Source organism: Semicossyphus pulcher, unplaced genomic scaffold (genome assembly GCF_022749685.1).
Source record: "Semicossyphus pulcher isolate SPU_LCO1_2020_fin unplaced genomic scaffold, fSemPul1.0.p SCAF_3, whole genome shotgun sequence".
NCBI lineage: Eukaryota > Metazoa > Chordata > Actinopteri > Labriformes > Labridae > Semicossyphus > Semicossyphus pulcher.
The window spans coordinates 25,724,259-25,752,219 of NW_027211704.1; the positions used below are offsets into that span (position 1 = coordinate 25,724,259).

Sequence of the window (27,961 nt, forward strand, 5' to 3'; positions counted from 1 at the left end):
TACGACTGCCCTGGCATACAATAAATGCCAGCAGCTGTTCATTAAAAGCGACATTTAAGAAATGAGATTAATTAAGGTGTTCCTCGTTTAACAGCACAGGCCTGCTCTGTGACGGCTCTGCAGCTCCAGCTGTGAGAACATGGCTCGCTTTATTGCCCCCTGGTTTGCAAAACACTCCCTCAGCTTTCCTCTCCATTCTTCTTAGCAGTGTTACATTTCTATGCATAATAGCTTTTTCTGCCAAAAAACACAGAGAGGTGATAATCAACTATTATCGGATCTGAAAGTAACAATAGCAGGTTGATGGAAATCACAGAGCCATATCTATCCACAAAGAGTAGCACAAGTCTGCATGTGGAGGCTTTTAAGGGAATTGTGGGTGCAGGTGAGCAGCCTGATGAGCATCTTGTTATAAACACCTCTGTGGATGAAGATGCTGAGAGGTTTCAAGTCCAAAGTAGAGCGGCAATAGCTGAAAACTGGAGTTTAAGTTATACCACTCATATACAATCACTTCAACTCTAAATCTCTTCAGTTTGACTTCTCCTGACCTGCACAGAGAAACAGCCCTACAATCACCACTACATAAAAAGCGGCTTCATGAAGAACCCTTTGAAGAACCCTTTACTTTTTCCCCTCCAAAGTCCTCTGCTGCCACCTGGTGGTGACAAACTAAATTGATTATTTTCCAAAGAAATTGGATGCCACACTTAATATCCTTAAAAATAAAAACAAATTTATTAGCAATCACAGGGGAAGAATACATGACATCTACAGGAGCATTTGTTGGAATAAAAATGCTAACTTCTTATTTACAAAGTCTGCAATTGAATGTGAATAAGTTCAGCACATGCACATACAAATTGCAAATAGGCTATATTATTACACAGGTAACAAAGCTTTCCCAAATTTCCCACACAGTCACCCACATTTAACAGCCCCTCACTGCTGCTGCGGTCCCAAAATCAACATTTAGGATAACGACAATCACCAACAGACACAGAACAACATGTGAGATAACCGAGGGCATGTGATGGATTTGTAGATGACATTACAGTGAAATGTAGAAGCCACGAAGGCCCACATACAGTATTGAAGCCCTGATCCAGCAACACTCACATATGGAAAAAGAAGTCAAATTGATAAAGATGCACTGGCCAAGCAGGTTGCAGATTAATAGAGTGGTCAACCTGTGAGAAATCATTGTCTTGTTGCTGAAAGGAAAAAAAAAAAGTGTCAATCAATAAGTCACTTTTAGAAGAGACAGCGTTGTCACTGGACTGCTAAGGCTTCTACAAAAACACATCAGGATTCAAACAAGGGTGTGGCGAGGCATGGATGACATCAAGTATCCAACGCTTTAAACATTATAATGGCCTGTCCTCCGTTCTCTGGAAGCTCAGTCATTGTGACTAACTCTGGCTTTCTGTTATCCAACCCAAACAACACAGAGATTATAAAACTTGGACTTGGGCACACCCAAAATGTATTCAGACATTAAAAAAAAATCTTTAACAACCTGAGAACTGCAAGCAAAAGTTAGCCCACATTTCAAGCTACATAAATTAGTCACAGGCTATGAGTGAAACAGCATTTAAATTACCCATCAACCAAACAAAATGTAACATTTTCTCATTCACCTCTCATCCATGACTTCATTCCTCTTGTTCTCTGTTAGTACACTGCTGTCTTTTCTTAGACATTATAATGCATTTATGTGATTAGGAACATAAAAGGAGATTGTCAAGGGGTGGCGTTTAATTCAGTCAAGTGGTTTATGCTGTGCCTGTACCATGTGTTTATTTAGAATAGTGGGTTTGGAGTTGCATTGGGAATAACTGATTGGTACACTCACTTAACCAAAGGCACTTAAAACTCTGCTGAACTATCTTAGGATCGTTCCCTCAGACACAAAAACCACTCACAGTCTCACCTTCCATTCATCTTTATGCTATGTGTAAACTTTAATTTGAGTCACTTAATAAAATAATTTCATACGCCAGCAAATAAAATTGCAGGGCACATTTGTTTATCTGGAGTTTATCAGGAATCGAAGGCATTAGCACTAGCAAGCATCATCATTTGGCAAGTCACAGTTAAAAACTACAATCAGAACCTTGTCATGTAGACACCGAATGTTTACAGGCAACAGAACATATGTTTGAATGTGGGATTAAAAGAGCTCCTTCCGAGTGTAGCCAGGGAGCAGTGCACTGCAACATCATTAGATTCTTGTGTTGAAAAGGAACAGAGGGAGTTTAAAAAAAAAAAAATTCCATGATGTAGACAGACGGCATGTCCCCAATGACAGGTGATAAGGCTTTATGGGTATATACGATCCATCTTCTAGCACAATACTGAAACAACCTTGTAAGGCTCCAGATAGTCGGGGGTAGCGATAGTGCTGTACAGGGGCTACACATCTATGGTAGTGTACTGGGTGGTGCAGGTGGTGACTGTAGTGAGCAGAGAGAGCTGGATTACTTCACAAAGGCAGTGAAAGGGATGGCTGTCGAGGACCCATGACCATTAGGGGGGCTGAGGCCGGAGCTGCGACTGGGGGGGGGGGGGGCGCTTCACTTTCAGCTTCTCCGTGACTTTGAATGCTGGATGAGCCATTGCAGTGTGATATCTGACGGAAAGGAATATCAAGAATGTTAATAAACACTAGTTTTATGAGGTTCATTATAGAATGGTTTAAACTCTGATCTTTACCTATATTGTCTTTCTCTTTGCAGGAGACAGAGTAGCAGCAGATTTCTCGGTCTTGAATGGCAGATAGATTCCTGAAACAGGAACAAGTAAGTATAAAGTACAAATAACAGTTTTATATGTACAAGCATTACAAAAATAACAATAGAGATGACTGGGTTAAGTTTTTTGTCTGATCCAGTTCTTATAACTAATAAAAACCGCTGTAGACTACTTCATTTGGCATAAGAGCCTCTTGTGTATGTTGGACCTACAATAACACTCATTTCAACATAAATTGTAACTAAGTGTTACAGGGTGGAGGTTTGGTATAGAAAATCGCTGTTTGAATACAAACACTTACCGAGTGGACAGACAACAGACAAGTTACATTTTGGTCTGTCATCGAGTTTCTCACTGAATCAACATACATTAGAGACAGCTTATTTGACAGCATTGTGCTAACTTCAGATTCAGCACTCAAAGTCACTTACACTCGTCAGCCTCTAATTTCCACCCATCTTTGCAGCAAAATACTACTAGTTCTGATTTGAGAACACATTTCTACCATTGCCCTTACACTGTCAATGATTCATCTACACTTTATAGGCAGAAGTCTGTGGACACCCTGACATTACATGTTGAACACAATTAGTTGAACATAAATAAGGGCATTCATTACTACTACCAATAGCCTCCATTCCTCTGGGAAATCTTTTCCTTTACCTTTTCTTTTTTGTATTTTATTCAGTATCGCATCTTTTGGCAATACTTTGTATAATTTAATATGATGGAAATGTCTGATATGGTATTTTTGGATGATAAGTAATGTGAGGTAAAGACTCTAATACTCCTGACACTTAAACACTCCCAACACTGATTTATCATGCACTTGTTATGACTATGGGATACTGTATATCAGAATTAAGTACTGATGTTAGGATTATCAAGAACACATTGTTCTCCAGTGCCTCACATTTTTTCAATGAGCTGCTTCTCATCGAGTGCGTTGGGTAGGTCTCGTTTGTTGCCCAAAACTAGAACCTGAAACATGGAAAAAAAGGGAAAGTGCTGATAAGTATCCAGCACAGCAATATCACACTGTTCAATCAGAAAATTTAAAGAGTTTCTCTTAACCATGAGCTTTTCAACCGTTCATTTAGGACAAGATAAACTATGTAGTCACAGCAGCTGGAAGGCTATCGATTCAGCATGGAAAACCATGTCAGGTCAATTATCCAGCCAGCTAAGATATTGAAAACTCATTTAAAAAATTCTGATTAGATTCATTGAGCACTTGCGTGCAATGTCATCAAGCCTGAGTCACTGATACCCATTAGCTGCAGCAATTACTTATTATGATTTTAATCAATGCTTGTGACCAGAGTCACAAGAGCCCCAGAAATCAATGTGATGAACCCGTTTGAAGCAGTAACATCATAAGCTTTTGGCCTAAAGATCAAAAATGGCCTCTTACAGGAATTCCTTGTAGCTGTGGTTTGTCTAAAAGGTTGTGTAGTTCATTTCTGGAAGCTTCTATCTTCTCTCTGTCTGCTGCATCCACCATGTAACTGCAGGGGGAAAATAATCTTAGGTTTGGTAGCATTGAAATACTTATTACGTTAAAGTAAAATTAAAACCTTTGAAAACATATTCTTGCTGTGGTTTTTTTTTAATGATAAAATCACATGGGGAACTGCCAAGGCGAGCATGAGAATATTCAAAAAAGGATTACATTTTATTCGTAAGTAAACATTTTCATTCATCATTAAACTACCTTAGGAAGCCAAAAGTTTCATTTAACATCACAAAGGTAACTTTTTGAACAATGGAATCTAAAACTTACACAATAGCGTTGACTCCTCTACAGTAGCGCTCCCACATGCTTCTGAAGCGGGGCTGTCCACCAATGTCCCATATCTGAGGGAAAAAAGAGTAGAGCAGTTATAAACGAAACACAAGTGCAAATAGAACGCTTGAGACAGGCACGGGTCCTGTGTCAAATACGTTTCATTTACCTTTATTGTCACGTTGCCCTTAGTGACCTTCCGCATGTTAAAACCCACTGTGGGAATCATGTCTTCGCTGAACTGGCCTGACTGTAGGAGACACAAGACAAAAGGCATCATATTAGCGAATACTGCCAGACACATTGTTAATATTGTTATTTAATAATATATATTATTAAATACAAATACACAGTTGAATATAACAAGTCCCTTTTCTATAAACTTTGCTTAATATAAAAGGTGCTATTTAGGTTCTACCATTTGTGTAACGACATTCTATAGTCAATATTTGCATCAGTACACCCACATGCTAACCTAACCTAACCTAACCACTTGAATGTATAGATTCAAGTGCATCTTATTTGGAAAGTGCATGAGAAGCCTAGATGATGTGACTTATTCCTGTGCATGTGGTAAGAATGAATGAAATGAGAAATGATTTGATTACGAAGTATATCTAGTTATTTGAAGCCTCTTCCTGAGTGCTCGTCCTTGAACGCCATGAATCTTGTTAAGATGATGCCATCTATGCATCAGCATACATGAATGTCCACTCACACTTTCTACTACCAACCAGTGCTTTTAAAGCCTAACATTGCACAAGATTGTAATGTAAACTGCTTTGACAGGCACTACATAGAACATAGTCTGACATCCCAAAGAACCTAATAAGCATTATAATATACTGAATATGTTGGAAAAGTATTGTTGTGTAGCTTACATACGGGCCTTGGTAGAAGACAACAGCTTTGTTTAAACCCAATTAAAGATCACCTGACATGACCACAATAAAAAATATGTTTTAGTACTCTCGTGATGAATCCAGGAAACAGGGAGCGTACATCTGTGGCCTACAACTTAACTTCCTCCTAAGGCATCTGAGTGGTCTATCAACAAGAAACACAAACATAAACAAAACTGGACTACAGAATACAACACCAACCCCATACGCAGCAATGGCTGTCAGGCTTAACAGGCTAAACATAACAAAAAAAGGTCTAAGAAAGGAGACAATTATCTATATATTTGTATATGCAATCTGTTCAAATATTATAAATGATTGGCAACATGTGGACACGATGAATCCAGGCCTCGTCTGATTAAGCACAACCTAGCTACTATATGACGTATACAAGACAAACTGGTAGGTTTGACAAACAATGTAACAAGTTGCCTGTGTTGTCAACATAGCCTTGATGCTGACACACCGGCAGCTATTACTAAGCAATGACAAGTCCATTCACATGACTGCTTTCATAAGTAGGTGCACAGTCATACCAAGAACTCCGTCATTCTAGCTGCCCAAACAACTGAGTAAAATCGTAACCAGTATTGATAGCGCAGTAGAGTGTGCTATTTTAAGGCAACAGCACTGTCTAACCAAGCAGTCATGTCCCTGAAATTTGGAAAAACAACTCATAACATATGTGGCATTAACATTCTATTTGTAATATTTAAGGAAGCATTCGTCCAATCCTCTCCCAGGTAGTAGTCTGGGCCCACATTGACAGTGCTTGCTAGCTACTTACAGCAATCACGTTGACGAATGTGGTTTTTCCGGAGTACTGAAGTCCAACCAATGTTAGTTCCATCTCCTCTTTCCAGAAGAGGGACCTGAACCAGTCCAAAAGCTTGTTTATGAGGGCCAGCATCTTGGATGACACGGTAGTCGCACTGTCTGCAGCCGTCTGGATGCGAATTGGCTAGCAGTCTACACAGGAAGTGGCTAGCTGCTTTGTCATATCATGTGATCTTCTGACAAGTGTTGCTGGTCGTGCGTGCCTACTGAGAAGTGCACGAGCCAAACAGGAGCGCGCGCAGTAAAAGTGGATCCTGAATGAAAATAATTTTACATTTGCCAGAGTTTACTGTTTTTAGACTATTACTAACATTCGCTGCTGGTTATCTCTCAGGTTAGCGACATGTGAGTATCGCAAGAGGGTAACACGGCTCGACAAGATTATTTTTTAGAAATATTTGATATTTAATGCTATTTAATGTTTATGAATAAGGAGACCGCACGCTACTTGGTAAGAAAACCTTTTAAGTACTAAACACAACATGTTTTATATAAAAAATGTGCACAGCACCTTCCAAAATATAAATATGTGCTTTACAATGGGAAAAAATATCAAAGTTAATAATAAATACAATTAGGTAAACAATAGGCCAACAGAGAGTTAAACGAATACAATCACAAACTTATTAACGGTCTCATAGAAAGAACAAATGAAGATCGTCATATCTTCATTTTTCTGCTGTGGTTGCACAGATACTTTGCCAGAGCGTTTAAACGGCTATGTTACCGTAAACAAAACCAACACTACAATGGTGGGATTGAGAATGGACATCTGTTCGACTCCCTACTGTCCCTGGTGGTCTAGTGGTTAGGATTCGGCGCTCTCACCGCCGCGGCCCGGGTTCGATTCCCGGTCAGGGAACCACTTATTATGCATTTGAACCAATGACTGTATTTGGAAACGCATTGAAATGCAAAGTGTGAACGCTAGTGCTTAAAGCGGACCACTTGCGAACCGATCACGAAAACCACATTGATACCAGCTGTTTGAAGGTCCTATGTCAACTGGTATTTTTTCTGCTATTTGTTTAATCCTTCTGCTATCTGTGAAATCTGTCAAACAATTGCAAAAGAAAGTGAGAGAGACAGATTGAGAAAAAGAGACAGTTTATAAGAGTATGTAAGAATGATTGAATTGGAACAGAATGAGAGAGAGAGAGGGTGGTTGTTTGGGCTCTTAAAGGTGCTGTTGTTTTTAATTGAGCATGTTATGTGTGTGTGTGTTTTTTTGTTTTGTTTTTTGCAATAAATCTGAAAAAAGGGTATAACACAATATTAGAATAGCCTTTAAAATAGATATTTTTTAAAGTGCTATGACCAAAATATTGTATTACTGAAATAGTTATCTAGCCTATCACAACCACTGTATATAATACAAATCAAGCCATTATATACACATTTTAGATGGCATAATCACTTCAAACCTGGAAGTAGTGAACACACCTGCCTTTAGTCTCGTTCTGTACTATCATGAAATCCAGGGCTATCTCTTCTCAATGTCACAGTTACTTCTGTAACATTAATCTATCTCATGATGAGCTCAGTGTCCTCTGGAGAGACTGACAAGAGTTGATACAAAGTTGTTTGCAGTGTCATCTGCCTAAAAATGGGCTAATACATGCAAGTTACATCTCTGGGGATCAGGATCTGTACGTTGCTGTCCTCAAAGGAGTGTCCTTTGACCTTTAGATGTATATATACAGCTGAATCTTGACCTGAGCTGGCTCTCCTATGTTGGCCCATGTGTTTGTAAAGGGGTTGTTTTGTTTTCCCAACGTACATGTCTGTACATTCTTAGTTACATTGTACTTCATTTATTAAACTACTCTGTTTGTGTCTGGCTGTTTTGTCTTTTGGGTGGAAAAGCTTCTGTTTTACAGTGTTGGTTGGTTTCAAATGTTCTGGGATGTTGTGTGTGTTGAAAAATTCTCCTGGGTATCGGAAAAACAGAGTAATGTCGTAACACATACTGTTAAATGAATTATATGACCCTAACGACCCACCAACACAAGAGGGTGGTAAGGACTCTAGGTGATACAAAGTCAACAGCCCAGGTTAAAGACTTTCATTTGATTACATCTATTAGCATTCTAATGACCCACAGGGGTTTATATTTCTAGCGCTGCCCTTTTGAACAAGAGGCAAAACATCTTCAAGAACATCAGCAAGATGCAGTAGTCCTTTGGATTAGTTTTTAATATATTTAACTTTCCTTTAATGGAGAAGATCCTCAAAACTTTCTTCATAACAGATCAGCATTTAGAGGTCACAATATAAGTAAGACAGCAATTGAGTCACAGTCTAATTTATCAGATTGATCTCAGTTTGCTCATTAGCCAGATGAAAGCGATCGGTTAACTAAACTTGAGGCATGCCTTAAAGACAAAGACCTGACCGGCACTGTTCTGCTACTTAACTGAGACAAAAAAGACGTTATTGTGCTAGGCCACCAAACACCTTAGAGATACATTTTCCAATGATAGAGCTGCCCAGCACCACTGTTCTGTGAATTCTATTTGATCAGGATATTTCCCCCATCACCCATATAACACAAATTTCAAGGACAGCCTTTTTCACCCACATAACATAGCAAAAATCAGACACATCCTGTCTCACAAACAATGCAAAAAAAACTAGTCTGTGCATTTGTTACTTCTAGGCTGAACTACTGCAATTCCTTATTATCAGGCTGCTCCAGTGAGTCTCTAGAGATTCTTCAGCTGGTCCAATATGCTGCAACACATTTTCTAACAAGAACTAGGAAAATAGATATATACATATCTCTTCTATATTAGCTCTCTGCACTGGAACCCTATAAAATCTAGAATAGAATTTAAAATCCCTCTTCTCACCTACAAAGGTCTTGTTGGTCAGGCACAGTCTGCTCAATGGACAGCCTCAATCACAGCAAACAAATACCATCGCACTTGCAATTACAAAAAAAGCAGTTTAAATACAAAAAAGTGCTTCATGAAACTAAAGATAAATCTAACAGTTGCTGTTTAATAGTTGTTCAAATTGCAATCAAGTCTTCACTCCCTTAAGTCAAAAATCTGTATTAGAATGTTCTCAATCTTCTCAATGATAATAAAATGAGTACACTTAATCAACTTAACTTTTTAAATCACTGCTCAGCCCTCTTTATGCATTTGACAGAAAACTACTTGGTCTCTTCCCTCTTATTGCCACTGTCACATTTCCTATTGTGTGCAAGGATACATAATTATATGCACATTCAGTTTGCCTCCTTTTTCCCTTGGCCTATTTTAAGCGGCGCTCTATTTCAGTGTCATTCCCATACTTCAGACATGTTGTCACTTAATGGATTCTTCAGCTTAGCCCAGATGATCAAATTCATTCAAGAAAACATCTTATAAAGCTTTGCATATACTGTGAATTGCAGGTACATGTGACTAAAATGATCAAACTTTTTTTCATTTGATTAGAGTCAAACGCTGTCATCCTGAAAATACTAAGTCAAACTCCCTCCCTTTTTCATTGAATATAAAATCTCCACATGATCATGAAACCTGCATATTAGGGAAGAGTTCTGAAGTTCAGATACACAAAGATACTGCTGCAGAAATGGGTGTGTGCTTGACTGCTCTGTCTGTCAGTCTAGACCGCAGCCCTGGAAAGAGATTAGAAAGGATGGGTGAGGGTCTCATTTTTTTCCAAGACATATCACAACTTCATTGCTTATTATTTGAGGACAAAATGACTGAGAAAAAAATGAGCATATAAACAAATAAGGAGGTTTAAAATGTGATATAATTACCTGTGGCCTGACAAGTGTTTTGTAATTCTCAGGGGCTGCTGCACTCATTGTTGTTGTGTAAACTGTTATCCTGAAAGATGATCAAAAAAGCAGACAATACTATCAATTCTGTCAAATGTCATGCACCTACTTTATTCAAACAAGCTATTTATTGGTTACTTTAAATAGGAGCACAAATAATAGTCATATCATTAATGAGTCTGTTGAACCTTACAGCATGCACTGGGTTTTTTAAAACACCTATAATGTCCTATTTCTCACTGAAACCCTGCTAATGCTTCTATATGCTTCTTGCTATGTGCTGACTTATAGTGTCAAACAAAGGCCTATTGACATTATTGCTGAGGTGGGGCTGAAGGAATTGAAACTGGTATGCCCACCACTGCCCCATCTCAACATCATGGACAGTCATGTGATTTTTCTTATAAACAAAAATGAGAGCAGAATGAACAAAACGTGCTCCTTACCCATTACACACTGGAAACAGCGACAAAACCTGGAGGACAATAGTCTGTTTATTACCCGTACATTGTCTCTGAATAGAAGAGCAGTAAACATTTTCTCTTGGTATCACGTGTACTTTGGTCTCCTGAAATATTGATTTATTGGTCCACACTTGCCTGATAAAGTGCCTCCATGTCGATGTGGTCTTGACCAGTAGCATTTAGTGCTATGATGGCAGCTTCTCTAGAAATAAAACCATACCAACAGTACAATAAATACAATAACAACTGCAATATTGTGTAAGTAATAAGCATGTGGAGATGACTCACCTTCGATGATCTCTGGCAGGGGGAGGAAGCCAGTGGTCAAAGTTTGTCTCCACTCTGTACCATCTAAAACACAAACATTTTTGACTGTTGTGCAAAACAAACTTTGCGGTACAAAATTCTCCTCGAACACTGTATTTCGCCTCTTACCCTCCATTCACAGGATCCAATGGCCAGATATCAGCTGGGCCCGTCCGGTCTCTGGTGATGACAGCCCCTTCCCCTGGTCGCACACCACCCACAATGTAATACACTCCAGTGATGATGGGGATTTTGGAAAGACGCATCACTGCATCCTCAAAGTTCTCTGCTACTTCCAGCGTCTGTGTAGGTTATGCTTAATTAGTAATTAACTTTCATTTCCTCATTTTGTAAACATTCTCATTCAACCAACTTCTGTAGCATTACTCACTTCCCTCACTAGCCAGCTAACTGGGGATCTCCGAAAGATGAAAGCAGACACCACATTTTTCCACCAGTTCCACAAATGTTCACTGCCTGATGATTACAAACAAACATGTAACCAACAAAAGAATCTGTAAAATCTGACAATTGCAACACTTTTGGACACACAAGTGCTGAGAAGGAGTGTGGTCTTACCTCGCTGGTCACCAGACACAGTAAACTTATTAGGACTCTGTCCTGTCCACAGGCCAACGTAGCCAGCAAATGAAGTTCCGCGGTAGGCCACCTTAATGGATGTGACAACAAAATATGATAAGTTGTATCCTATGCTACTTTGACTTTTATTTTGTAGCTCAGATTTAACTAATGGTCTGATGGACTGATGATTATTTGGTTTTTAAATGCTTTGACTACAAACTGTACCTCTCCATTCTTGAGGAAAACTACGTCGATGGTCATATTCCTCAAAACAGGATGTGGATAATCAAGGTTCCTGCCATGGTACAAGTGTCCCTTTTTGTCTTGAGCTATGATGCTGGTGCAGAATCTAGAAATGCATAAAGTTTGTTTGCGTGAATGAGTGGGTTTTAATCCTTAATCCTGCATACATTGTTAGACACGTTTGCCTCTGCATTATACACAATTTTATATGGCAAATGTTTTATTTTTTAAATTATACATACGCAGATACTTCATAGGCAAAGTTGAGAATGATGACATCTGCTAGGCTTCCTCCAAAGTGCGCGGCCAGGCCACGGATCTCCCCGACGTAAGGCTGAGGAACGTACTTTTCCAAGGCCATTACAATAGGTTTGATTGCATGATGCACCCATTTTGGAACTGTGGCGCTGACAAAGCAAAAGAAATTTTTTTTAAAAACGTGTCATTGTGCCCTGTCAGCTCTAGATACAAACAACACAGTGACCGTACACCTAATTTATTTAGATTACATGTTGATTCAAGATTCAAAAGATTTTGTTTGCTCATTGTGGCTTTGCCACAAATGATCATAGTTTATAAAGTGGTGTTTATTACCACTGACAATGCGGTAAAAGCATTAGCTAGCACTATACTGGTTAACTTGTGCAACAACGATTAAAAGTAGCTACACTTTGTAATAAGTTTTTAAAAGTCAAACACTGCATAGTATTACTGGGAATGTGTTTTTCACTGTTATCATTTTCATTAACGACATAATATGCGAGAATGAGCTTCGAGAAAACTTACTCGATGATCTCTGCGGCGGCTTTGTTCAGGTAGTCTACGTCAAAGACTTTTATAAGAGGCGCCCAACGCACCTCTGGATCCTCGTCCAGGCTGATATTCAGTGTGGGTGGAGCGATCTCTGCCCTGCACGAGCACACTGCGAATCCGAGCAGCAGCACCGCAGACCGTATCACCATGGTCGGTCCAGTGCGAGACAGCCCGAGGCTGATACTGGAGACCGCGGAACTCGGCTGACACTGTGATAGAGGAAAAACCAAAAAATAAACTTCCGCTCTAAGTTTTTCAAAATAAAAGCTGCACAATACACAGGATACGCAAAAGCTTTTTAAGCGTCATGACAAAAACATTTCGCTTTTGCAAACCTTTCGTCATAAGCTATTTAACAATACTAATGAAAACACAACAATTTAAAGAACTGTTTTTACCCAAGGTAGGCTGGCTGAATTAAAAGTAGGTTATCATGGCGAATGGACTTTGTCAGTCTTATAACAACTAATCATTATTATTAATGCGTTAACACGGTTTAATCTAGGTTAATGTTTTGTATATAAGATCTTACTGTGAAAAGTGTGTAGATGAGAAGTATAACATGGAATGGAAATATTTAAGTAAACTACGCTTGTTTCAAAACTGTACTTTACATTAGAAAAATACAAATAAATAAAGGGAGTGCTGCATTGGGTCAAAAAAGTGGTGTAAATGATCTTGCGTCTTTAGTAACACATATAAGGGTAAAGGTCAACCTAACAATGAACACAAAATAAAGATATAGAGAATCTCAAATGGGTAAAGGTCAACCAAACTATGAAAAATGAAATTAACGATCTCGAGTAAATAAAGGTTTCGAGATTGTTTATTTTATTTCCATTCATTGTACTTTACATTACTTGGGAAAGTTGCTTGCTCCAGTTGCCTTTTGGATTAAGCTTCGAATTACCATGACCGGGATGACTGTGAACCTTCACAGACATGTTGAGTAAATGTACTTAGACAGTTCCCACAACTGAATAATAACTACTTCAATCAAAAAAGAGATTGGGAGTGGTATGTCGTGGTAGTCAACACAAAACTTGTTGGACAAGTGTAAGCCAGTCCACTGATAGAGGAAGTCAAGAAGAATCAGGGCATCTGAGGTTTAAAGAGGAACTCTCAGGTTTGGTGTGAATGTGATCTGCATGTCATATTGTTGAACCTTGCAAAGACGAGGTCTCATTATTAGAAGGCTTTTTTGTGACATGTGATAGCGATATTGAAGAAAGAATGAATAGGCGACTATTGGGCATTAGGTTGGTAATATTTGATTTTATTGTAACGTTTAGTTGCACTATGGTAAAAAAAAACCCATAACTCTTCAAATAGCCTATTTACAACACATCTGGTGTAACTAACTTGTCAAAGAGGTCTTGAGAGATTAATGCAGGCAAATATAATACACAGCATTTACAGAAATTCATTGCCATGACATTCATTCAGTTCCCCAATGGAAGTCTCAAAGAACCATTATATTTCATAATGACACCAAGATATTTAAAACTTAGAAACTAGAGTTTCTGAAGAACTGGGTGAAAAAACTAGGAATTTAATTTTGTGGAAGCCAGTCTTTATCTCATGACATATCTTTTGCCTCTTTTACACTAGTGTCAGTGTTTTCTCCAGTCGCCTTCAGGGTTTACGGCAGTAAGGCCTAAATCAGGCAACACCCTGCCTCACTTCAATTCAGTAAAGGAAGCATTCAGAGAACACTGTGAACTAACTGAAGATGACAGAAAAAACGTGTCGAATCAACAGTGCCACATTTAAAACATGGTAAGATTATTTACAATGCAGCAGTCTTTCAATCGGAAGGTCGGAGGTTTGATCCCCAGCTCCCTCAGGCCACATGTCGAAGTGTCCTTGGGCAAGACACTGAACCCCAAATTGCTCCCGGTGGCATAGCCAACGGTATGAATGTGATATCTGATTGACAGTAGATAATTTACGTAGCAGCCTCTGCCATCAGTGTATAAATGTGTGTGTGAATGGGTGAATGTGACATGTAGTGTAAAAGCAGCTTTGAGTGGTCGCAAAGACTAGAAAAGCGCTATATAAGTACAGTCCATTTACCATTTTACCAAATGTTCAGTTATGCCAACATGCACTGTGGTGACCTTGACTGGATTCATGTCCTTTGCATCCTGAGAAGCTACCACGGCACGCCTGTTGCTGCAGGATCCTCAAACCTCATGTCAGTGATCTTATTGCCACGGTTGGATTCTACATTAACCTAATTTTGGCCACTTGGGGGAAGAAGAAACAATTGGTAAATATAATATTAAGTTTTTATGATGTACAGTATGATAATGCAAACTTCTGTGCTAACGGTTGCTACTTTACACAGCCACTGGATACAAGCAAAATTCATACTCATACATGTGGAGTCGTGATCTTGTCCAAATGCTAAATTTAAGTCCAAGTTTAAGTCTAGTTGGCTTCCATCAACTCCCGGGGGGGGGGGAAACAGGCTCTTTTCTAACTTAATGTTCCACCATGTTCAACAGCTAGCTGCTAATGTTGTCTTTGTGCTGTTTGGTGCTGGGCAGGTAATGTGTTTATCAGAGAAAAAATACTGAAAACAAGTTCCCAGTGTTCCAGGAAACAAAGCTTTGAAGTCTTGTGTTCTCTTTAAACTCAGACTTTAATACACAAATTAGAAAAATCCCCAAAACAGCAAGCATGATATTTAGACATTTATATACCTCTACTAAATTGTTATTGACATATTTTCATATTCTCTGTGGTTGTAATGTGAATGTTTTACCTTATCTTCAGATAGTCTTTTGAACATCACAGGTGGTCATTGTGGTTTTTCAAACTTTTATTTTTTACTGAAAAATCCTCAATGGGTTAGCGCAGGCCTGAAAACCCAGATTTAACCTCTGGTTGTGGTCTAGGGAACATTGATACACGAGTCCTTGTGTGAAAATTGTATCAAGTACTGCAGTAAGCACACAATCCACAAGGTGGCGCTTGTACTGCATTTTTGGGCACATCAGGACTGTCAACAGATCTTAAAAGAGTCAATCTGAAAATGAGGTGTTGGAATATTTTACTTATCGATGGACCAAATGACACTGTTGTGATAAAAAAAGAAAAAGTGCCATTTCAAAATGTGTCAGGGAGACAGGTGGGTGGTAAGCATCTGATACCTTTCCCCCGCTATCCCAAGTAGCATTTCCAACCGCTGTGACATAACTCAAGTTGTAGGACACAAAGTTTCAATATTGCTACTTTTTCTGCCTTTCAGTATGTGAACCATACAAACTGTATGGCACAGAAATTACTAAACCAAATCAGATAATTCAGCGAATTTGTACTTTCTTTCTACATTTACATATATTGAGGGGGAAATAAAGCCATTACCTACAGTTTTTAATTTATCTTAATGATTGCATGGTGAGTTTTATACGCATGTAGCTTTCGTGAAAGAATTTAGCCTGTAATCTAAGGCAAGCTATTGATTTACACGGGCTCTGCTGCTTTATGGGTTATGTAAGCGTTATGTAAGTATGTGTTGTTGTGAGGAGCTGTCAGGTTGGCTGCCTACAAGACGTTAAAGCGATCATGCAGTGAAACACAAATTCCATGTGGGGAAAAAAACTTTATTAATATTTTAATATATATCAATAATACTTTATATACAAAATATGTACAACAAATATCCTTTTGTTACAATGCAAAATAAAAATCCCAAGTACCTCTTTCTATACAAAACTATTATTTTTTAACTTTACATTCACTCTTTTTGCCACAGACACAACATTTAAAGCAAAATACATTGAAACACCTGCAATCGTTGTGTCTGCGTAAAACGAGTAAAGGCAACAGCATGAGCTAAGGTCAGGCCTTAACACAACAGGGAATTGTGGGCAAGATGCAAATCTGGTTGAGCACAACGCTATATACTGTACACGCTCTCTGGATACAGCAAATGACTACCTCAACCCTCGCCTGGTAGCGATGGAAATACACTCAGTGGGTCACTTATCAAAAATAGAGATGTACAAGTAGTATAAACAAAAATAATTACAAGACATGACTTTAAAAGAACTCCATCTAAATACACAAATAACCATGAGTCATAAATGAAATCATAAAAGCGCTTATGGCCACATCACACTTCAACAGACATGTGTGACACACCTCGTACGGTGACAACGCCCTGAATTCTTTAAACAGTGTGCACACTTGTGTTCAATTAGCTCCAGGGCAATTGAAGGGTCAAATGAGCAATGTATTTTTTGACAACTCGAGTCATCAAGAACCAGAATTTTTTTTGGTAACATTCTAGTGCAAACAATGGTTTGTTGCAGTTACAAGAGCGACGAACACTGAAGGTAGATCCTTCATTTACAGATCTACAGCAGGTAATAATCATTCAAGCAGCATCTACAAGGGGTTTTGTTCTTTACATTCATTACAGACTGGTGTGTGTGCAAAAAAGTAGGTCCAAAAATTTTTTTTGGGGGGGGCTTATCTTTGCCTTACATTCTGGGTTTACCTCTGACATTCAGCACAGAGCGCGAGAAGACAAACCTTGCTCAATAAAAATATCTCTTGATCTCTTGCGCACTTCTCGTCTTTCAACTGACCAAAATTGATCTTCACAGTGTTTCAGAGCCATGCAACTGGTGATATATTATGAGCCTTCACATGGGCGGTCCAGGTTGCCCACTAAAGTACTGTTTCAGTGTGCGCGGAGCTGATGATAAATGTTGATGGCCATTTGAGGTTCTTTGATGGGGCAAAATTCTGATAGGCCAAACAACAACTGGGGTTGGAAGGGATACCAGTGTGTTTTTGTCCGTTTACCATCTTTTCAGTGTTCGAACCTTTCATCAACATTCAACACAGGGCAAGGTTTCAAACAGAAACATATCTGTTCACTCTTTGGTTTCCAAGTTCAATGGGGATACCTGCTTTAAAGCTTTGTGAAGGGCAGAGGAGTCCATGGGGTTCTGGTGGGACATGGGAGACCCTGCCCTCTGGGACATCATCAACGATGAAGAAAGTGTCTCTGGGTGCAAGCTCGCTGCAGAGCCACTCATGCCGGGGTACATAACCGGCATGCCCCCAGGGTACCAGCATTTCTCCAGCATGGGTAGATATGCCGCGGCTGTTGCGGCTGCAGGGGGGAGGAGGTAGAAGGGGAGACAGAACGGGTGCTGGTTGGGGGAAAAGCTCATATAGCTGCCAGGGCCTCCGACCATGTGACCAGAGAGAATCTCGTCATCTGAGGAGTCAGACCTCGACTTCTTGGCCTGAGGCTCGTCACCCTCCTGCTTGATGGCACCAGCCGTCCTTTCTGACCCAGCCTGCTTTAGCTCCCCCTCCTTTGCATGATTCTCTGACCACTGGGCTTTGGGGTCACGCTTGTCATGTTCTCCCCCATAGCCACTGTCAGTGTCTGTGTCACTGCCGCTCTGCTCCCCCATCCCATGGGGAAAAGTCCTTTGAATGACGGGAACACAGTTCTTAGCTGGGACCTCAGACGCCCTTTGGGGCTGTCCATTGGGTTTCTTCACTTTCTCTGAAACCTGAGGGATGGACTCGTCTGGATTTTGGCTGCTTTGATGCTGCAGAACCTCAGCTGCAACCTTTTGGATGTGGCTGATGACATTGGAAGGAGTCAGGTCCCTGCTACTTTCTTGGTCGGCCAGGTAGTGGAGGACCTCTTTCGCACACAAGTGAAAGCCAGACCGGAACATCTCCTCGCTGCTCTCTTCACCTCCATGATCACCTGGTTGATGAGAACCACAATTTAAACATTTTTATCCCAAAATTCTCCTTAAAGTAGTTCTGTCAGATGCATGAGATTGCAGAGCTCTAAGTCATGCTATGGATGCTATAAGAAAAATAGCTGTTTATATTTTACATCTACACATAAATGCATCAAACTTACTAATTTGCAGGTCTTTTTGTAGCGCGATAATTTTCTGCTGCTGCTGCTCCAGGAGGGTACTGAGACTTTTCACATGCTTGAGAGTGAGTTCCAGCACCACGGCTTTCTCCAAATGACCCAGCGTCTAAAACAGGAAGACCTTCGATAAGCATGTTGATCTTTCTTATGTAACACATTCTGCAGCTGAATAGAGGACAAGCCTCAAACAACCAGGAAAGCCATGCAATGCGCATACACACACAAAATTCTCAACAACAAATTCAAATCTAAAACCTTTTAAGTTTTAAACAATTAAATAAATAAAAATTTAAAACTGAAAAAAATCTATATTTTGAAAATATCCTGTGGTCTCTACTGCCTCTTAATTCCTAAACTTTTGTTTTTTAAGACTCTAAAACTGAATCCAAAGGCTGGAGCAAACAAACTCCTCAACAGAAGCATGTGGTGTCTCAGGTTCTGAGGCTGTATAGCAGACATGCCAGAAGTAGAAGATAATACTCACTGTAAGCTTAAGATGTTCTGGCAACAAATCCTTAAGCTGGGCAATGCATTCGTTGATTCTGTCACGTCTTTTCTTTTCGATCAGTCGGTGTGGCAACTTGTACGTCTCCTAAAGAGAGTTAAAATGCTGTCAGCGATATCCGGGCAGTTTAAAGTGATACATGCAGTAATATTATGATTATTAACTTGAATTTACCTTGCTGTCATCCCGCTTCATGCCCCTTCTGGATTTGTATACATAAATGGGAAAATCCATTCTTTGGAAATAAGATAAAATGAGGGAAAATTAGTTTTGTGGCAGTTAGGTTTCTGTAAAAAAAAAAGTGTTATACAAGGGGATAAAAATAGAAAAAGAATAAAATAGAAAATTTCCTCTTACCCTTGCATTTCAGCTATATCCAGTGATGGGTGTTTTGGCACACAAGGAGGTGGTTGCGCACTTGTAATCCTCTCCATGTCGCTTAACTGTAAAACCCGAATAACTTACTTCAAAATGCCTTTTAAATGTCAATTGCTTCTCTGCAGTCGCACTTCAAAACGAGAAAAAATCATCTAAAAACTGAAAAATAAAGAAAAAGTATCTCCTGATATCCAGTGTGTGTGTTTTTTTCCCGCTGTAAGCTGGAGTTGGGCACGGCACAGTGTTGTCACCCTGAGGTCCGGACTCAGTAGTATGTCTAGGGAGGCTCCACGCGCGGCTGAATGTGTGAGAGCTGGGTGGGTTTTGACTACGTGTTAAACCCTGTGACTGCGGGCACGTCTCTCGGCTACAGACACAGACTCGACACCGTCACATGAGCCTCACGTGTTGGACGGCGCTTTCAACTCCTCACCCTCCCCGCACACATACACCTCCTCCCCTCGCGCTGCCACTGAGTACAACCCATTTGTGTAGTACTCATCCGCTGGGGCCGAGTCCCGTGTACCACCATGCTCCGGCTCTCGAGGCAAACCGTGTTTGCAGAGCCGACTGTGTTTACAAAGACAGAAAGTGGAGCAGTTTCTTCGTCAGTAGTTCTGAAACGGTGAAATATTGTTTCATACAAGTACAAATATGGCAACTTTATATTACATTGTTATAATATGACTGAACACGTCGTAGCTTCTAGAGACGTGAGCCATTATAAACAGATAGTTGAAATAAAAAAACTCATCAGACATGAAAAACCTGAAAAAAATGCAGTAGCCTAATAGTATTAGAATAGCCAACTGAACAACACTGTATTGTTTTAAATTGATAACAGAACAACTTGCCCATACACTGGAATTCATAATCTTAATTAAACATTCGAATTATTTAGTCTGCTATGAACACTTAAGACTTAGCCTATATTGTTTGTATGTTTTGAATCATTTTTCTTATTTTAATATTTTAAATTATGCACTTTTAATACAGCCGAGACTAATTATCACTCAAGAATAAAAACTATTAGATGACACAATGAGTCAAACACGTATCCACATTTGTGTTTCATTGTTGCCAACAGGGCAATCATTCTGCATGTGTCATGCGCTCAGCACGGACACCGTGTAATTTCATACTGTACCCGATTGCTCAGTGGCACGTGCACCTGCAGCGGGATGACAGTGTCGCGGGAGCGGAGCGTTTGTTTTCTTTTTTTTATACGGCTGCTGTACTGATAGTATTAAACCTGCTTGTACCCAGCAGGCTGTCACGTTGAGCTCCTCATGGCAGGGAGAGAACCGTGGAGCAGATCCCTGCTGGTGACGTCATGCGCGCTATCAACCGAGAGTGCCCGACTGGTCGGTTCCTCCCGCCGACGTCCCGAAGCAGCCAGAGACTATAGATAGAAACAGTCCCAAAACAAGGGAGAGCCAGGCAGGAAACGAGTGAGCGGGAAGGGGGAGTCTGTCAGCACATGTTCTAAACGTAACAACGATCTTGAAGACTATTGTTTCAGTGTCATTTTTCTGCGTTTGTTGGTCCATTGGAAAAAGGCAATGAAGGGGCAAATTAACAAAGATGTCTATGAGGTCTGGCTCTGGCCCCACGTTTCAGACCAATTAACACCGTCATAAGTGTTTTTGGAGATATAGTAGGCTACCCACCTACATTATTATGTAACATTGTGTCCTGCATTTCCTTTTTATTGTTCTGCTGGAGGAATTTCTTAGACTTTCACACCCTTTTCACCAGCCCTGCAAATTAGGAGATTTTTTAACCAATATTCTATGTAGTGGAAGGAGTATTTACATAACTTACCTTAGTAAATGTTTACTTACTGATTTATTAATTTGTAATTGTGTTATTGTTACATTATTCATGTATTAAAGGGCCTGCATTAAGTGTACTGGAGCTCATGTTGCACTTCATATAATGTTAGGTTGTTTTATCTATAATAATACATCATATTTTAGAAACTGATTATATGTAGCCTATCATGGCCTATTAAAAAAGCAACTTGGAATTATTAAGTTTAGTTCAATTAAATTATAATATTCCCCTCTGTAATATAGTGAAATATGAATATAAATTAGCTTAAAATGGAAATACTCAGAAATGCACAACTGTGCTTATAAGTTTAACCACTGCCCATAATCACTCATGTTGCTACTGTAAAGTCTCCTGTAGCAAGGCAATCTTTTCTAAAGGCTATCATAGAAAAAAATTGCAACATGTGTTATCTATGTACCAAGTCAATTTTTAGGCCAAAAGATTTTGCCCATTTCTTATACTGCTGAAGCTCGACTCAACTCATGAGACCTTGAGTGGAGCTCCATTGTTGCACCGCTGCAACATACATCAAAAGCTTGATCAATCAATTTGAGTAGGTTATAATAGTATGCAATTATTTATACAGTTGTAGGTGCATTTTTTATGATGAGCTAATTTAATTGGATATACCTAATTCCACTGTTTAACTGTCCGCCGGTGGAGAGTTTGAAGACATACATGTGAATTTTATTATGAACAGGGAAACAGTAGCTGCATGTAACTTCTATATTGTAAATAAATAGTTGTAACTCAAGCCTCATTTACAGTTTGTGTGTTGAAGGCTTATACCTGAATATTCCCACAATAAAAATCAGTAATGCGTTTTATATACTGCATATTTTAAAATCCTGTACGTTATATATGCTTTTTATGGCCATATATAGCAAACAAACTGATAATGGTAAAAAAACAGTAATAAATGTATTTTAAATTAAAATGTCAGCCAGCAGTTCATCTTTAATGAGTTGAGTGGGGGATAGTTTATGATGGGGTTCAATATAATTTGAGGCAAACGGACAAACAAACAATAAGCAATCGCAAAATGAAGTTAAGGATAAATACGTCAATTTTAATAAATAATTCTACTTTAATATACAAATTGACAGTGCTTAGATTTGTAGTTATTCTTAACATAACAGTTCTCCATCTCATTTTCTATACAAAAGCAAGATAAGCAACACACTTTCTGTACATATAGTAGTCAAAAAAGATCTCTCTATCGGTAGCATGAAAACCAAGTAACACATTTTAGTGAACATGAAATAAAAATTAGTGCCTGTGCACAAGCAGCAGACTTGTATCAGACTTTACATGAGGCCAAAAACAGGCACAAATGGAACAAGTTTACTGCAGAACAAGAAATTATGCTCGTGATTTTTATTAGAATAAAAGTTACACAACTCCTGAGCTAATTGTAGGTGCATGAGTGATCGTGAATAAACTATACATTATAATGCAGTATATTTGACCAATGAGACAAACATTCTCAATGTCCTTTAGAACCAACTTAAATCGAAAGCAAATTTATCATAAAACAAGTTAGCACTGCTATATGACACCATTCCATTTTCACAGGTGAGGAAAACTATCTGTATATATTGCTTTCACACAATATACTATCTCTACTGAGAGCAGTTTACCCTCAAGAAGAATGCACATTTTTAAGAAATAAAAGAAAAGTATTCAGAAGGTTAGCTTGTTAAATATTAGTTTTATATTTATGTTAGTCAAGACAATCAGCTACTTTCTATTTTATCCAGTGGCAATAAGGTACAAACAAAAACATTGGCCCATTTTTAAATAAGACATAATTGATGGAACTTAAATCCACACACCAATGATGTTGCATATTTAAGTTAATATATTGCACAACATACAAAAATAAGACATTTAATACTGCTTATTATGCCAGAAATACAAAACATTTAAATAAAAAATGAAAAACAAATTGGACTGATTTCTCCTGTCTAGTCAGCATGTTTCAGGTTCAACCAGTAAAGGCCATGTGATGAGAAATCCAATTTATTATTACGTAGAAAACATTTGGCACCAATTCAAACTGAACAGAACAAGGTGGGTGAGTGTTACTGTTCCAAGTAACACATGCGTGGGGTAGAGCTACACATTGCCTTATTCCTACCTATCTTACTGTGGTTCCCTACCGTTATAGATGTCACTCACACTCAGTGCAGTTTACATTATGTGTAACCTCCGAATGAAGACAACACACTTCATCCTGACAAGCAGCCGATCCCACGCTGCTTCAGGGCTGTGTCAGTTGACCTTATGCAGGCTGTTGGGGGTTAACGTTCATGTGCTGAGGGTGTCCCAACAGGCCAATGCGCTGCTTCTGCTTTCTCTGCTCTGTCATCTGTAGAGAAAAGACAGGTATTAAAAAAATCATCTCACCTGTACCTCTGTTAGCATGCACGTCCTCCTCTGCTGAAGCCTCGCATGTCTTTAGTCTTAATCCATTCATTCATATCACTTTCAAGAAAATAACAAATGCTGCACAAACTCTGCACACCGATGAAGTGAAACAGATTCGTTTGAAGTCCTGCCAGACGTGTCATCCACATTACAGTGTCTTCTGACGAAAGCAGCAGAATACAAACTACTAATACTGAAACTCAGTCAAAAGAAATTTCAGAGATCATGCAAGGCACAATGAGTCATTACACAATTGTTAACCTTTATACCAGCAAGTATAAGAAAGCATTTTCTGCTAAGAATCAAGTTTAAGTAACATAAGACAGTGATCTGGTCCTCAACACTGAAACACTACAATATTAAAAGTGAGACCTAGTGTTCTTGTAATGAGTGTTCCAGGAGAAATAATTCTGAGTAGAGGGATAAGTTAGAGAAAAATATCATTGAGACAAATCAAGTGAACAGTTTAAGCTCAGTTAGCAGTAGAATGTTGGCCTTCTTCACACAACAGTTTTCTAATTAAGACAGTTTACTTCACTGCACTGTTCTTAATGAATGCCAGTAGATTCATTAAATCCTTTTACAGCACACTTTTTGAATAGTTTCATAATAAAATCCCTCAGATGAGGCCTAACAAATGTTGACTTTACAGAATGAAATGTGACAGTTACCACCGTGCCCTTCACAGCTTTCAGCAACACAATAATCATTTCCCCCTGTCTGGGTCAAAATGTCTTGGTTACATTCACTTCCTCACAGATAGTTCTCATTTCAAGGGTAAAGACATTTTTACAATTCTGTTTTTGAAACAGTGGATTGCAGCAATTGTGCAATTAAAGCCTTGTTTGCCTTTATACACAATATCAGCAGAAGCTATTCTTACACTGAGAAGCGTTTCAGCCAGTGTTTTTTTTACAGCTTGACTCTCAAAGCAAATATTTTAAACGTTTGCTTTTTGTCCTCTTCTTGAAAATATCGAGTCTAAGTCTTTATCCAGTAAATGAATTTAAAAAAAAATTCAAATAAAAACTTTAGTTTTGGCCAACAAGTCAACTGTTGCTCAGTGATGCAAAATAAATCAGGTTGAGAGCCTCACGAGTTGTACTATGAACTATGAATCATCACCTTTTGCATTTAGTAAGCTCTGCATCTAAAGGGCAAAGAGCGGCAAACAAACACGTCAAGCAACGACTGCTGTCCACATTGTTACAGCGAATCGTCTCTCACGCCTCATGTTTTCCCCAAGATGTACTGTGAGACACCAAAGCCTTTGTCACTGTTTCACTCTCAGTTTAACCAACCTGTTCTTTGAGCTCAGTCAGCTGGCCCGAAAGGTTGGACACCAGTTTCATGGTGGACTCCAGCTTCTCCTGCAGATTTCTGATCTCATTCTGCTCCCCATCAGCATCGCTGCTCACCAACGACATGGCCCGCATCCGGGGAAACCAGTCCAAGTTGTGCTCCTGGTCGAGAGAAATGTGAGCGATTATGACGTGGTTTATTCTCACATAATGAAACCAGTGCCTCACGTGTACTGTGGTTCTTTCTTCAATCTGCTGTTAGTTTTGCAATTGATTATTGTTCATTTTTAATTTTACTTCCCCAATAAGGAGGTCTTATTTTTATCTCCCAGCGCAGTTTAATTCTTACATTAATATAATACACAAAACGGATTTTTATGCATTCTTGAAATCACTGGGAATAGGTAGTTAACTTATTGGTTATATGTTTTCTTTAGAGCTTGCCATAACCAGGACAAATCTGGTAAACTAAAGGTGCTGAAGTAAACACACAGCGTTTAAAATACTGGCTGTTGCAGTGACAAAAGATACTGTACAATCTCTCTTTGAATGTGGCCTTTGACACACACTTCTGACACACTGGTGTCAGCAGCAACAAAGAAAAATCAAGGTTAAACACATAGATCAGATCAGCTCTGCCAGGACTTACAGTTGTTAAGTCAGAGTTTAAGAAATATTTTAAAGGGATTTTTAAAATTGTTTGTGGATGTCTGATCAGTGCTGATGGTAACTGTAATCATTTGAAAGCAATGATTTCCCGTGTGTGTGCTCTGGTGACTGAGAAGATGAGTTCTCCTGCTTGTGGAGGTCTGCCTACATGTACCAGGGTGCATTGCATGCGAATAGCCACGGCCTCAGCCCAACTCTGCCGCATTTCTTTTGCTATATGCCACTGATCAAATGGCTGTATATTAGAGTCAGCAAAAGAACTCAACAATGTATTCTTGTCCATAACTGTATCTGCACTGATATAAAGGGATGCCCCTTTCACTGTTTAGTTTACAATACAAGCTGATTTGGAGCCTAGAAGTCCAAGTGGAAATAACATATTCTGGGTGACCAACTACGTCAAATGACATCTCTTGCCCCTGAAGAACAACAGAGTTTGCAGCTGTTCCAAGTTGTGCTCCAGAGACACAAAGAACATCTGCAACAACTGCAGGTGTTGTTCACACTATAGAGGGATATGAGGTTGGACATTAATCAGTCCATCTAACTGCCAGTGAATGCTCTTAATGCACAAATATGTCAGTAAAAATGCAGTTTCTTTGAGACATTATTTGAATTTGAATATCATTACCTACTGACATATTTGGGAATATATCTGACCAGGCCATGGTTACAAACTGTTTAGATGTGGTTGATTGCGTAAATGGGTCAGCAAATCAGTTAAGATCAAAAAGGCATTGTTACAGGTGGTGGTTAATCAAACAGGTGTAATATCTGAATTTTTATGTTTGCATATTATGGTTAAAAAAATCAGACATGAAAACCAGAAAAACTGCACTGTACTTTTCACTGCACTGTACATGTATTCATGTGCAAATGTGTGATAAAAATGGAACCAATCTGCTACATCTGGGGTTGTTGTGTCTGAACAGGGTTGAAGGACCTACTATCTCTTCATGCACAAGACCCTCATGTTAAATATTATTGGGAGCTGGAGGAATCTTTTCCTTTACATTTAATTCTTCACAATGTAAATACACATTCCACTTAGCCATGTCACTGATATTTACCCTCAGTTGGCATAACCGTCAGCCTTACAGCAGCTTGAATGAAAAGGAAGGATGCTGCGTCCCCCTTGAGGTCCGTGGCTGGAAACAGTGCAGTACAGAAGAACTGGACTGAAAAAGTCCCTAGGTTTCAGTGGTTGTTTTGGAGACAGATGGGCTAGTGAGTTGGCCGTCAGAGACCACAAACTAGTGCTGGGTCAGATGGCAGCCCAAGGGGAAATCACACAGCACTAAGATAATGAACAGCACACACTCATTCTGAAAGGATGAGACGACTGCCGTGAGGAGGTTCCACTTCCTGAATGCAGGGTGACACAGGCTGTGTTTACCTAGTTCACCTGCACCCCCCCAACATTATATCACCATCTAAATATATCAGTTTTAGTAAATACAATTGTATATTCATCACATTATATATGATGTTATGTTAAATTAATTACTCCAGTGATTTAATTTATATCACAAGTTTCTCTGTTACAGCCTGCACTCACTTAGGCTCATAAGCAGTAAATACATGATGAGCTAAAAATGACAAATTTGTCATTTCCACATTTGTGTTTGTTTGACGACTTTGTCACCAGCAGCCTCTCTCTCTTTCCATCCCCACTGTTTACAAACGAACGCACTTCCAGTAAACTGAGTAGTGAAGCCACGACTTCAGATTCTACTTTACACTGGTTCAATGGAAATGACGGAAGTACATCTTTCATTATTAAAACCACATGGCCATAACAGAGAAACAGGATGCTGTGGTGTTAAACAGCAACACAAAACGTCACAGTCATGCCGCAAGCCACCTGACGAGCTGACAGCCCACTCACTCACAAAATATGCAAATAAGTAGCAAAAAAATTGGGCTTAAGGTTTAAGCACATTTTGCTATTCTGAGAAACACTCATATATAAACTTGCGGCTACAGATGTTTCAAATCTACACGTAAAGCAGGGATATCCTGCTGCTTCAAAGAGAATGAGGGCCATGAGTGTGAATCAAGACTCATCTTTGTACACCTTAGATTTGACACTTCACTCTCAGAGCCCTCCACCATTGACGTCAGTCCCAGTCATTGTCAGAGTAGTTAGACTCCCCCTTGATTCTTCCTTGTTACAGCAGCGTTGAATAAAATAAAATAAAATGGGTGAGAGACCTGACTGACTATAAAGATTGAGCTTAAAATATTTTTTTCTGATTAACTCATAAGGAAATACTAAAACTATAATTAATAACTTATATACAGCAGAAAAGTGTCTCCCAAGATTATTCTTGCAGTGTTTCAGTTTGTTTTCTCATTATACGTTGTTTATTTTACATTACTTTTGCTTTGTGAACCTTTTATGGTTTAATAATCACTACTCTGGTG

The 27,961-nt window shown here is 39.2% G+C and overlaps 4 protein-coding genes and 1 non-coding gene across 5 annotated transcripts in view; 1 reads left to right on the top strand and 4 right to left on the bottom strand.

Moving 5' to 3' along the window:
• Window positions 1-714: 714 nt before the first annotated feature.
• Window positions 715-6,429, bottom strand: arl8bb (ADP-ribosylation factor-like 8Bb). The gene is made up of 7 exons (XM_069677997.1): window positions 6,230-6,429; window positions 4,710-4,790; window positions 4,538-4,611; window positions 4,169-4,262; window positions 3,668-3,735; window positions 2,716-2,786; window positions 715-2,632 (listed from the first exon to the last, which is right to left on the bottom strand). Exons 1-7 carry the CDS (start codon window positions 6,350-6,352, stop codon window positions 2,583-2,585), a joined length of 561 nt encoding a protein of 186 aa, XP_069534098.1. The 5' UTR covers window positions 6,353-6,429; the 3' UTR covers window positions 715-2,582.
• Window positions 6,430-7,069: 640 nt separating this feature from the next.
• Window positions 7,070-7,141, top strand: trnae-cuc (transfer RNA glutamic acid (anticodon CUC)). The gene has a single exon. It is a non-coding gene; the product is annotated as a tRNA-Glu (tRNA).
• A 264-nt stretch (window positions 7,142-7,405) lies between these two features.
• Window positions 7,406-12,661, bottom strand: LOC138605707 (N-acylethanolamine-hydrolyzing acid amidase-like). Its single transcript, XM_069678115.1, has 11 exons — window positions 12,460-12,661; window positions 11,916-12,080; window positions 11,656-11,779; window positions 11,428-11,518; window positions 11,240-11,325; window positions 10,978-11,150; window positions 10,831-10,893; window positions 10,678-10,744; window positions 10,525-10,553; window positions 10,058-10,127; window positions 7,406-9,910 (listed from the first exon to the last, which is right to left on the bottom strand). The coding sequence occupies exons 1-11, from the start codon at window positions 12,633-12,635 to the stop codon at window positions 9,893-9,895; spliced, it is 1,062 nt and encodes a 353-aa protein (XP_069534216.1). The 5' UTR covers window positions 12,636-12,661; the 3' UTR covers window positions 7,406-9,892.
• Window positions 12,662-16,081: 3,420 nt separating this feature from the next.
• Window positions 16,082-19,618, bottom strand: bhlhe40 (basic helix-loop-helix family, member e40). Its single transcript, XM_069678106.1, has 5 exons — window positions 19,278-19,618; window positions 19,095-19,155; window positions 18,900-19,007; window positions 18,398-18,521; window positions 16,082-18,235 (listed from the first exon to the last, which is right to left on the bottom strand). The coding sequence occupies exons 1-5, from the start codon at window positions 19,352-19,354 to the stop codon at window positions 17,379-17,381; spliced, it is 1,227 nt and encodes a 408-aa protein (XP_069534207.1). The 5' UTR covers window positions 19,355-19,618; the 3' UTR covers window positions 16,082-17,378.
• Window positions 19,619-22,111: 2,493 nt separating this feature from the next.
• Window positions 22,112-27,961, bottom strand: part of itpr1b (inositol 1,4,5-trisphosphate receptor, type 1b) — a 77,829-nt gene continuing 71,979 nt past the window's right edge. Inside the window, exons 56-57 of the mRNA XM_069677580.1 lie at window positions 24,866-25,027; window positions 22,112-23,505 (exon numbers count right to left, since the gene is read on the bottom strand). Of these exons, the coding sequence (XP_069533681.1) occupies window positions 23,419-23,505; window positions 24,866-25,027 (249 nt within the window). The 3' untranslated portion in view covers window positions 22,112-23,418. The remainder of the gene's footprint in view (window positions 23,506-24,865; window positions 25,028-27,961) is intronic.

Excerpts from the sequence above, each read along its gene's own strand:
- LOC138605707 (XM_069678115.1), bottom strand. The coding sequence starts at position 12,635 with ATGGTGATACGGTCTGCGGTGCTGCTGCTCGGATTCGCAGTGTGCTCG. Across the intron at positions 12,081-12,459 it reads GCCGCCGCAGAGATCATCGA|CGCCACAGTTCCAAAATGGG; the intron begins GTAAGTTTTCTC and ends TTGCTTTGTCAG. Across the intron at positions 11,780-11,915 it reads TTTGCCTATGAAGTATCTGC|ATTCTGCACCAGCATCATAG; the intron begins GTATGTATAATT and ends ATGCATTTCTAG.
- bhlhe40 (XM_069678106.1), bottom strand. The coding sequence starts at position 19,354 with ATGGAGAGGATTACAAGTGCGCAACCACCTCCTTGTGTGCCAAAACAC. Across the intron at positions 19,008-19,094 it reads TGAAGCGGGATGACAGCAAG|GAGACGTACAAGTTGCCACA; the intron begins GTAAATTCAAGT and ends AACTCTCTTTAG. Across the intron at positions 18,522-18,899 it reads CAGAACATCTTAAGCTTACA|ACGCTGGGTCATTTGGAGAA; the intron begins GTGAGTATTATC and ends TTCCTGTTTTAG.
- arl8bb (XM_069677997.1), bottom strand. The coding sequence starts at position 6,352 with ATGCTGGCCCTCATAAACAAGCTTTTGGACTGGTTCAGGTCCCTCTTC. Across the intron at positions 4,791-6,229 it reads CATTCGTCAACGTGATTGCT|TCAGGCCAGTTCAGCGAAGA; the intron begins GTAAGTAGCTAG and ends TGTCTCCTACAG. Across the intron at positions 4,263-4,537 it reads AGAGGAGTCAACGCTATTGT|TTACATGGTGGATGCAGCAG; the intron begins GTAAGTTTTAGA and ends TTCCCCCTGCAG.